This window comes from Pipistrellus kuhlii, unplaced genomic scaffold (assembly GCF_014108245.1).
Source record: "Pipistrellus kuhlii isolate mPipKuh1 unplaced genomic scaffold, mPipKuh1.p scaffold_m20_p_8, whole genome shotgun sequence".
NCBI classification, from domain to species: Eukaryota; Metazoa; Chordata; class Mammalia; order Chiroptera; family Vespertilionidae; genus Pipistrellus; species Pipistrellus kuhlii.
Window position 1 is genome coordinate 30,008,522 of NW_023425584.1, and position 11,535 is coordinate 30,020,056.

The following is an 11,535-nucleotide window of genomic DNA, read 5'->3' on the forward strand; positions in this document are numbered from 1 at the left end:
CAGTGACATAGTTAAGCACACTAATAATAAAAATTACAGACTCAGATTTTGGATGTATCTATTCCAGGAAATGGAAAAAGAGAAAAAGCTCAAGGAAGTAAAAACCAGAGTTATTAAAGGCAAAGGAGGAAAAGTAGATACCTTAGAACCAAAAAAGACAGAGTATGAAAGTGGACATTGTCAATCAGATGCAATTGAAAATGCTCATACTGTGTCTCAAAATATAAAATCTGTAATCAATGAATCACCAAACCCTGCCAATCCCAGCACTAGCTCTATTGGCATGAAAGACAATCCACATGCTGGAGGTAATACGATGATGCCACCCATCAACCTAACTAGCAATAACTTGATGGCTTCCAATCTCAATTTAAATCTCTCCCACTCCAATTCAAGGTGAGTTCTAACAAAAAAGAGACAGAAGGAAATGGACCTAAGTAATACAATGTTCCTATATAATAGTATTTCAAAGAATCAGATTTATAGTATATATAAGCTGAATTTGAAGACCTATTGAAATTATAATCATACAATGGGCCATTATTGAGTCCTTATAAATACTGTAGAAGAAATTAACTTTGCTGGGCTATACAGAAGTTTAATTTCTCACTAGTCCTTTTTTGGAAAAGCCTCAATTTTCCAACTAACAAACAAACAAAAACTGAACAGAAAACACACACACACACACAAACACACACACACACACAAAACCTTAGAAACATTTCTTCTCATTTTGAGAGGGAAAAAAGGTGATATGTTCTAAGTCCTGGTATAACAAAGTAAGCTTTATTTCTGTATTAGAGCGAATTCTCTAAATGGAGAGAGGATGGTTGAGAATAACCTTTTATAGTCAAATAGTCTTTCAAGGTCAAATAGTTTGAGAGGAAACCAACAAATTGGGCTAGTTTTAGCTACTAGTACAGATTGAGAGAATGGTGCATCAGTCTGTTTATCAAGGGCAGTGTGAGGGATGGCAGGTCTCTCTAATAAGGCACCATGGTCAGTTCTAAATTTAGGGAAACTAATATATATATATACAATATATATTAAGAGAGAGAGAGAGAGAGAGAGAGAGAGAGAGAGAGAGAGAGAGAGAGTGGAGAGAGAGAGACTAGGTTCAATATCCCAAGCTGATCCTACCAGACTGATTTGGGCTATACGCTGGAAAACTTAGTGCTCTGCAGAGGTGGGCAAGTGGACGTGTCTAGGTGGATATGGCTATGCCAGTCGAAAGGCTCAGCAGGTTACAGACAGCAAGAGCTCAGTTGTTCTTGAAGTGACCTAAAAACTATTGCTGCAGTAACCATGGTTGTAAACCAGCTTTGGACAGCAAGTTCAGAAATTCAAAGATCCAGGTTCAGATCAGATAGAAGGGACCAAGTGGGCCAATTAGAATAACCCTACAATAGAGTCACCACTGATGTTAGCCACAACTGAGTTGTTCTACTCTCTGTTTTCACCTCTCTAGTTAGAGCAATTGGCACTTAAAGACTGACAATTGTATTTTGGCACTCAGTGTTCTAACTAGACTTCCATGGTATAACTTATTCATTGTTGAATCTAAAACAGAAGCACTTCTGGGGAGTTCTAATAACTACTTACTTGTTTTTAAATAATAGGTTAACTGAAAGAGCAAAAAAGAGATATACTCCTTCACAATCTATTGGACACGTTGTGGCTAATAACAGGCAAGAGGATACAGGTCCCACTCAAGTAAGGCAAGAAGCTAGTCATTAAATTATGGCCTCTTTCAACATTATTCCTCTCACTGGTTTCCTTGCCCTTCTCTCCATTTCTGGGGCACTAATATTTTTTTAATGTACTTTTAGTTTCCTTTTTCCCCTCCTGAGATGAAAATAGGCCATTTCCTTAGTGTCTTCACAATTTTAGTTAATTTCTTTTAACTTGATTTGTGTATTCAGTGTGTTACTTGGAGGGTGTGTGTGTGTGTGTTAAATTTTTCACCGATAAAAGTCACAAGACTTGTTTAAAATTTTTATCTTTATTGTTGAAACAAATGTCTTCCTTATAGATGTCTTCCTTCCCCCCCCCCCATTAACTCCCTGTACCCTACTCCCCACTTCACTGTCCTTCACCGTGCTACTATCTGTATCCATGGATTGACTTTTTGTTTTGTTTTTCTCTGCAAAAATGTTAATACCTTACTTTATAGATTAAAGCAATTGCCAAAAGGATACATTTTACTTTTTAGAAAAAAATAATCAGTATTGTTCATTCCCTCATTTTTTTTAACATAGGAAAGTACTATTCAAAAATTGAACCACAGTGTTTTTTATAATAAGAAATTGAAAGCACAGATTCATCCAAGAGCAAGTGACTGGTTAAGTACATTAGAGTGATCTACACAAGGGGATACTATATATTACATCGTGGAAGATTGTTCCTTAACCTAGGGAAGTTTTTCTTTTCCTTTTTATTAAAAAGTTTTTTAAAGGGTAGTCTTTTTAATATTTTTATTTATTGTGTATAAGAGAGAGAAATAGAGAGAGAGAGAGAGAGAGAGAGAGAGAGAGAGAGAGAGAAAGAGAGAGAATGAAGAACATAAATTTGTTGTTCCACTTATTTGTGCATTCATTGGTTGATTCTTGTATGTGTCCTGACCAGGGATAAAACCTGCAATCTTGACATCTTGAGATGACGCTCAAACCAACAGAGCTACCCAGCCACGGACTTTTATTTTTAAACTTCAGTTGACCTACAATATTATATTAACTTCAAGTGTATAACCTTGTGATTAGACATTTATCTAATACAAAGTGATCACCCCAATATATCCAGCATCCATCTGACAACATACGTAGTACTATATTGTTGACTATATTCCCTATGCTGCACTCCACATCCCCGTGACCATTCTGCAACCACCAATTTGCATTTCTGAATCCCTTCATCTCTTGCACACATTGCTTCAACTCCTCTTTCACCTGACAACCATCCAAGTGCTCCCTGCATCTATGAGTCTGCCTCTGTTCTGTTTATTTATTTTGTTTTCTATATTCCACATATAAGCGAAATCATCTGGCATTGTCCTTCTGACTAACTTATTTCACCTAGCATGAAACCTTCTAGGTTCATCCATATTGTCACAGATACCAAGATTTCATTGTTTTATGGCCAAATCATATTCCATTGTATATATGCACCACTTCTGTTTGTTTGTTTATTATTAATCCTTACCCGAAGAAATATAGAAATAGGAAGAGAAAGAGAAAGAGAGAGAGAGAGAGAGAGAGAGAGAGAGAGAGAGAGAGAGAGAGAGAGAGAGATGCACATAGATTGGTTGCCTTCTGCATGCACCCCGACCAGAGCTGGGAGTCGAGCCTGCAACTTAGGTGTGTGCCCTTGATCAGGAATCCAACCCATGACCCCTCAGTGCACAGACTTTGCATTCTAACCACTGAGCACACCAGCCAGTATGCACCATTTCTTTTTGATCCACTCATCAATTGATGGACACTTAGATTGCTTCCATATTTTGGCTATTGTAAATAATGCTGCAATAAACATGAATGCTGCCTGGCATGCGTGGCTCAGTGGTTGAGTTTTGACCTATGAACCAGGAAGTCATGATTCAATTCGGGGTTAGGCACATGCCCAAGTTGTGGACTGGATCCCAGTGTGGGGTGTGCAAGAGGCAGTTAATCATTCTTTCTTGTCATTGATGTTTCTATCTCTTCTCTTCCTTTCCTCTCTGAAATCAATAAAAATAAATATTTTAAAAGTCTAATAAAAAAAACACATTTGAGTGTATATGTCTTTTTGATTTAGAGTTTTGGATTTTTTTTTAAATTTTTTTTAAATAAATACCCAGAGGTGGAGTTGCTGGGTCTTTGTCTCTTGTTTTGGCTTTGTTTTAAAGTCTATTTTGTCTGTTATAAGTATTTGTACCCCAGCTTCTTTATTTTATTTCCATTTTCATGAAGACCCTTGAATATTTCATATAATTCTGGCTTGGTGGTGATGAACTCCTTTAATTTTTCTTGTCTGGAAGCTCTTTATCTGTCCTTTGATTATAAATGATAAGTTTGCTAGGTAGAGTACTCTTTATTGTAGGTCATTGCTTTTCATCACTTTGGATATTTTGTGCCAATCACTTCTGGCCTGCAAAGTTTCTTTTGAGAACTTAGTTGACAATCCTATGGGAGTTCCCTTGTAGGTTACTAACTGCTTTTCTCTTGCTGCTTTTAAGGTTCTTTCTTTGTCTTTAAACCTTTGACATTTTAGTTATTATGTATCTCGGTGTGGGCCTTTTGGGGTTCATCTTGTATGGGACTCTCTGTACTTCTTTTTTCTTTGCCAGGTTAGGGAAGTTTTCCATCATCCATGATGCAAAAGTGGGTGTGTTTGAAGTTGTCCCAAAGGCTTCTTACACTATCCTAATTTCTTTGGATTCTTTTTTCTTTTTACTATTCTGATTGGGTGTTTTCTGCTCACTCATATTTTAAGTCATTGATTTGATTCTCTGCTTCATCTACTCTACTGTTGAATCCCTGTTATTTATTCTTCATTTCAGTTAGTATCCTTATTTCTGATTGGCTCTTTTTTTATGGCTTTCATATTACTTTTTATGATGTTGAAGTTCTCACTAAGTTTCTTGAGTATCCTTATAACCATTGTTTTGAACTCTGTATCTGGTAGTTTGCTTGCCTCCATTTTATTTGGTTCTTTTTCTGGAGTTTTCTCCTGCTCTTTCATTTTGGACCTGTTTCTTTGTCTCCTTTTGGCTGCTTCCCTGTGTTTGATTCTATGTATTAGGGAGAGCTTCCATGTCTCCTGGACTTGGTATAGTGGCCTTGTTTGGTAGGTGTCCTGAGAGCCCATTGGTGAAGTCTCCCCAGTCATCCAAGCTTAGCACTCCAGGTGCACCCCTGTGTGGGCTGTGTGCAATGTCCTGTTGTAGTTGAGCCTTGATTGCTGTTGGCACATCACTGGGAGAGATTAACTCCCTGGGCCAATCAGCTTCTAGGACTAAGGGAAAAGGACTTGTTTCAGTGGGGTTTGATGCCCATTGAGTCTATCCCTTGAGTGTATCACTAATGGAGGTGGTTGGGTTGTAATCTGCTATGGTCTGAAGCTATCCATTGGGTCAGCTACCACCTGTGCCCTATCTGGGGCCACCCGACATGAGCTATATATGCCAATGGCTGTTATTTATGCTGGGCTTAGTGGTGCCCAGGAAAAGCCAAGCTATGATCCGAGGCTGGCTGCTACTAAGTCAGGAGTGGGGCCACTTAGCAAAGATATGGGGTACACAAAGGCCAGATGTTACTTGTGAGATTCTAGGAAAGTCTGAAATGTAAGGCAAGAGAGGCTGTTTGTATGGAAAAGCCACTGGAAACAATGTGGATGGGCCTATAAGCTGGGTGGAGTGGAATTTCAGGGAATCACCAGGGCTGGGGAAACATGTTAGCTAGATTGATGGAGACTCAGATATGAAGTCGGCCTGCCAGCTCTTGGGGGAATGAGCAGAGGAACAATGGCCTCTGCTAGCACTTGAGTCCGAGAGGAGCTGCTCCTTCAGCCTTCACTCTAAAGCCAGACAGTTCAGTTAACATAGGAAAGTTTTTATCATCTGTTGTCAAGTGAGCAACATCAGAAAACATAAAAGGTTTTCCAAAATGCTAAGTTCACAAATAGTTTACTATTTTGGGTTTCCTTTTGGGTTTTCCCAGTGTCCAGAGCACATTTTTAAATTGAAAAATAGTTTTTAAAAATAACAATATGTTTTTATTTAATTTAGAGAGAGAAGGAAGAGGGAGAAAAAGCGAAACATTGATTGGTTGTCTCCTATATGCACTCTTACTGGGGACTGAACCCACCACATGGGCATGTGCCCTGACTGGGAATTGAACCTGCTGTCTTTTGGTGCATGGGATGATGCTAACCAACTGAGCCACATTGGTGAGGGCTAGAAAAGTAAATTTTTAATAAAATGAACAGAAGCAATTTGTCCAAAGTCAGAGTATAATGAATAGGATTAAAAATTAAAAGTTAAGATTGTGGTTCTCATGGTCAAGACTATTATTCTCAGAATATTTAATATGCTAAAAACAATGATTGCTTTATGAAACTTTTATTGAACTTTAATTCATTTATATATTTATTGGTATTCTCTTTTAGAAGACATTGTTATGCATACCTTATACCAGTGGTCAGCAAACTCATTAGTCAACAGAGCCAAATATCAACAGTACAACAATGGAAATTTCTTTTGAGAGCCAAATTTTTTAAACTTAAACTTCTTCTAATACAACTTCTTCAAAATAGACTCACCCAGGCCGTGGTATTTTGTGGAAGAGCCACACTCAAGAGAACAAAGAGCCGCATGTGCTCATGAGCCTCAGTTTGCCAACCACAGCCTTATACCATCCGAATGGCTAATAATTCTAGGCTTGTCATTGAATAGTTACACATTTTTCTTCAAATTAATTCTTGTTTATTTGTTTGTTTAGAGCCAAATGGAGAAAGGTATATTTAGTGAGCGGACAAGTCAAAGTGACCAAATGGCAAGTGGAAGTAAAAGGAAGCTGAATTTCTCCAGACCTGATAGGAAAGAGTTCCATTTCCCAAAATTGCCTTTCCTAATACAATCAAATGAAATGAAAAGAACAGAAGGTACATAAATGTTTCATAGCATTATAATCTCCCAATGTTATCTTACACAAAACCTTTTTAGTAACATAACTTACATGTTATAATGTGATTTAGGTAGAAAATAGTAAATTACTGTGAAAAATATTTTCAGCAGATGAGTATTCCCCCTTCTCCTCCATCATCAAATAAGGGGTGAGATTTAAAGGAAAAATTTTAAATGTTAAGAAAACTTTAAAAGTTAAATATTTCATTAGCTCAGTATTGTTGAAATGTTTAGAATAGTATTTGAAGAAGGTGGTTTTGGTTCGGTATATGTTTGGAATCAATCCATTTCCTATGTTTACCCATGATTATTTGTCCATATATGGCAGGAATTATATATGAGCTTCAGGAATCCAAGGAATTAGTAGAATAAGATTTATAACAGGGCCCTAACCAGTTTGGCTCAGTGGATAGAGCATCGGCCTGCAGACTCCAGGGTCCCAGGTTCGATTCCGGTCAAGGGCATGTACCTTGGTTGCAGGTACATCCCCAGTAGGGAATGTGCAGGAGGCAGCTGATCCATGTTTCTCTCTCATTATGTTTCTAACTCTCTATCCTTCTCCTTTTCCTCTCTGTAAAAAAAAATAAAATAAAAAACTTTTAAAGATTTATATCAGGTATTGATTTCTTAAAATGAAACTCATTTTTGGCATAGTAAATGTTATATTATTTGAAGAACAGTGACACCTTGTGAAAACTTAATATAATAGCATGAATATAGTACTTTGTATAGTTCAAGAGGAATTATCCGATCCACTTAACAGTTATACTTAGAATTTTTAAAAATACATATCTTCTTTTTTAAAAATATATATTTCTATTGATTTCAGAGAGAAAGGGAGAGGGGAGAGAGAGAGAGAAACATCCATTGGGTTGCTTTAAACTTGGGTGACAAGTCCATAACCCAGGCATGTATCCTTGACCAGAATCGAACCTGGGACCCTTCAGTCCACAGGTTGATGCTCTAGCCACTGATCCAAACCGGCTAGGACAACACATGTCTTCTTTTAATGACATATTATTTGTAAAGTTATTAAACAAATAATTTATAATTGGTGCATTTTACCATTACAACTCATAATTTGTTCAGTTCTTTCATAATAAAGTGAGGAATTGACCTAAGTGGCCATCAGAATTTCCATTTGAAACTCTTAAAAAAGAAAGTAAAATTTTAATGTAAGAATAATAAGTTGTTATTGTATATATTTTTGCAAAAGTTAAACAGATAAAAGTGCCAAAGAGGGAATCAAAGAAAACAGATTCATCTAAAATACCAACTTTACTTAATATGGACCAAAATCAAGGAAAACAAGAGGTAAAACATTTCTTGTTTATAGCTTTAACTAAGGAATGCTGTTTAGAATCCTTGACTTGGTGTGTAAACTTAGTTATTATCATTGTAAAGTTATGTAAAAATTAAACATTCTGTAATCTTTGAATTTGAGAAACCGATATATATATATATATATATATATATATATATATATATATTTTTTTTTTTTTTTTCCCCCCCAGAATAACTACTTACTAAAGGTTTTATAACTTTCTTGTGGGGAGGGTAGTGAGTACCAGCTTATATTTGAATGTTGAAGTGATTAGAATGTTGTACTCAGGGAAAGGACTATGCGTTATGTGTATTACCAAGCATTGGGCAAGTAACCTATGCCAGAGGAAATGAATAATGGTATAAACTTATGGCTATACTGGCCACAAGAACAGATTTGTCTTGAGCCTCTTCCCGTTCCCCCTACCTCCAATTTGTTCCAGAATATCTTCTGTCTACCTGCTGTCCTATTTTCACAAATATTTGCTCTTAGCTAGCTATCAGATAATCTTGTTGAAATGTCTCAGCCCCAACCCACCAGAGAGAGTCTTGAATTTTATTTGGAAATCTGAAGCCCTAAACACCCAAATGAATACTATCTAAAAGTATTCTTTTAAAAGAAGGGGATTGTGCAGAGCACCCATGGATTAAATCACAGTTAGCCTTCTATTTTCGTGAGATCAGCAACTTTGTTATCTCAGTTTCTTATTTTTAAAATAAAATTGATTACATTTTTTAAAATAATGGTTCACTGATTTTTAGAAAGAGGAAGGGAGAAGGAAAGAAAGAAACATTGTTGTGAGAGGGTTGCCTCCTGCATGCCCTCTACGTGGGATCAAGGCCCCAACCCAGATCAAGGCCCCAACCCAGATCAAGGCCCCAACCCGGACTCCTGCTCTGACTGGGAACCAGCAACCTTTCAGTGCATGGGACAACACCCACCCAACTGAGCCACACAGACCAGAGCTTGATTACATTTTTATTCGTGATAAAATTAGCACAAACCTATAAAGGAAATTTGAGTAAATTAGAAAAATGAAGAAACTCTGATCTGAAACTACTTACGGTATTTTAACTAAGTCTACAACATTCAAGTAAAACAGTTATCAGATGCTGTTAGGTATATTTTTTGTGACATTTACTAGTGTACTTTATTCTTGGTCTAGAACTTGTTAAGAACTCTCAGTTTATTTTGCAGAATGGAGAAATTTTCTAGACAGAACATGAAACCCATAGTGATCATCTTTTAGTTAATTAAAAAAGTAATAGGGTTGCTTTAAACTTGGATGATTTGATGTTGAACAGCACACCATTTGCACATATCCTGAATGATTGGTGAGTTAGAGCTCCTGAGTTTGGGCATGTTAGTAATGTGCTATTATGTATTTATTCCACTGTCCTCTGAGAGCCCCTCTGGAACTACAATTACATGCCAATGCAAAAAGAAAAGAACTCTTAAGATAGTTTTGTAATTTTAAAATATAAAAGTAAATAGGAAGGGAAAATTTCTTCTTGCTCATAAGGTATAGAACTTCTAAAAATATGGCATTTTAAAGAATGACCTTGAAACAGTTGTATTATAGTTCTTAGAAATAATTACTAAATAAATAAATAAATAAATAACCAGAAGTTACCAATGGTGGTTGTATTTTATTTGTATTGCTCATTCAAATACAATTTTGACAAGTGACTGAAATTGCATGTTAGTCTATTTCAGACACTTATAATAAATTAATGTCAGAACTGAGAATATTTCCTAAATTTTGAGTTGGTAGTTTGTTAGTTTAGAGCAAAAAACAATATCACATGTCTTTAAAAATGTAAGAGGTATTAACAACTTATTTGTTTTATTCTTGGCTCTGTCATTGACTTGATTACATTGTCATTGTCATTGACTTTGAATTACCTAATCAGATCCAGGCACTTCCCAGTTGTACATTAAACTATTTTAGGCATCTTAAATTAATATTGAAATAGCACATGCATGCATTGAATAGACTCTATGATCTAGGCAGTGTTTCCCAAATTTTTGACATATGTGTACCCCTTTTATAATTTTTGTAACACTGAGTACCCCTCGTACTCATGAGAACGTAGAATTAGGCGCAGCTAAGCACAATGCAGTGCATACCCCCATCAAACTCTTCCTGTACCCCTGGAGGTACGCATACCACACTTTGGGAAACACTTATCTAGAGAGAAAACCTTAAATTACTGCTAAAGAGTGTATTAGGAAGAGAGAGAAGTGCCCAAACAAAAACTATCTTCAGCTGTTTCATGATGATAATGAAGAATACTTTGCTAGATAGTCTCCCTGCACCTCATGAAACAGCCTCCAGGTGCAAAGCACAAGTATTATACTTATCTGTGGCCTATGTGTATTTCTTTAGCCAAAGACTCACCATTTCCTCAATTAAGGTTCTTGTTTCTATTTACTTTTCAGAATACAGGAAATGCACAAACTGAAAAGAAGAAGAACCTGCCAGATGTAGAGTAAAAAATGCAGCAGCTGAAAATTCAGGGAATCCCAGAATCACTGTATGGTTTTTTTAAAAATACTTTTTTAAATATTACATGCAAAAATGCTACTAGATAATTCTACAAATACATAAATTCTGTGTAGTTATATGTATATTCACCTAAATTTGTTTTTAAATTTATTAATCTTTAAATTATTTATGTTTTCTAAATTTGAATATATATATAACTGCCTGACTGGTACATCCTAATAAAACAACAGTTTATATTAAGTCATATAATTTATATTTATTTATTTTTATTTTTTAATGTTTTTAATAAGGATGGAAATTGAGCAAAGCATTGGAGCAAATCTTTTGGCTTGACCAGCATGTCTATCATTTAGTAGTTTAATAGACTATGTTGTTACATATAATTTAACATTAATAGGCAAAGTTTTGGCAATATATGTTTACATTCTTATCTCTGGTTTTTACTGGCTTGATTTCTAATTTTAGGATGGAGATGGCCATTGTTCGAAGGAGAATTTGAAGAGGAGCAGATTTTTTGGGGGTAGCATCTTTTAAATCTTAAAATCCAAATTGGCAAGTCTTCCCTTTTTATTTTATATACAATAGAAATGATGTAACGAGCTGTAAGTAAGCCATTCTTCTGCATTAGCATCATCCAACTTCATTTTGTTAGCAAACCATTCACTGTTTTCATCTTTCTTCTAAGAATTCTGTTGATATGATGCTCTGATTTGGAATTAAAGTCATCTGTCTTCCTGCCTCTTTACTTGCCATGATTTCTGAGTAGGTAACACATCCTGTCATATGACACACTATACTTATACTGATCTCTGCCTTTTGCTAGTCACATAACGTTAAATGTCAATTATTCCCTAGGATGCTTTATAAGGTATTTAAATGTTAAATTCTTTTATCCTTTTAAACAACTATCAGCACTCTTTCAGTTTTCTAGTTCCATCAGATAGTGCTTTTTATGTCTAATAAAACTTTTTCTATCTAATAAAATCCAATTATATACAACCCAAAAGAAAAATAGTGCCAAAATTCTCAATTGTCCTATTCTTA

At 35.7% G+C, this 11,535-nt stretch overlaps 1 protein-coding gene across 3 annotated transcripts in view; it reads left to right on the top strand.

Moving 5' to 3' along the window:
- Nucleotides 1–11,232, top strand: part of CDKL3 (cyclin dependent kinase like 3) — a 32,863-nt gene extending 21,631 nt beyond the window's left edge. For 2 of the 3 annotated variants that reach the window (XM_045576687.1, XM_045576689.1), the window contains exons 9-13: nt 68–396; nt 1,620–1,713; nt 6,474–6,636; nt 7,875–7,972; nt 10,957–11,232. In XM_045576687.1, coding sequence (XP_045432643.1) covers nt 68–396; nt 1,620–1,713; nt 6,474–6,636; nt 7,875–7,972; nt 10,957–11,025 — 753 coding nt within the window. In that variant the 3' untranslated portion in view covers nt 11,026–11,232. Of the gene's footprint in view, nt 1–67; nt 397–1,619; nt 1,714–6,473; nt 6,637–7,874; nt 7,973–10,424; nt 10,520–10,956 lie in introns of all 3 variants that reach the window. The other variant, XM_045576688.1, reaches the window with a different exon arrangement.
- Nucleotides 11,233–11,535: the final 303 nt, after the last annotated feature.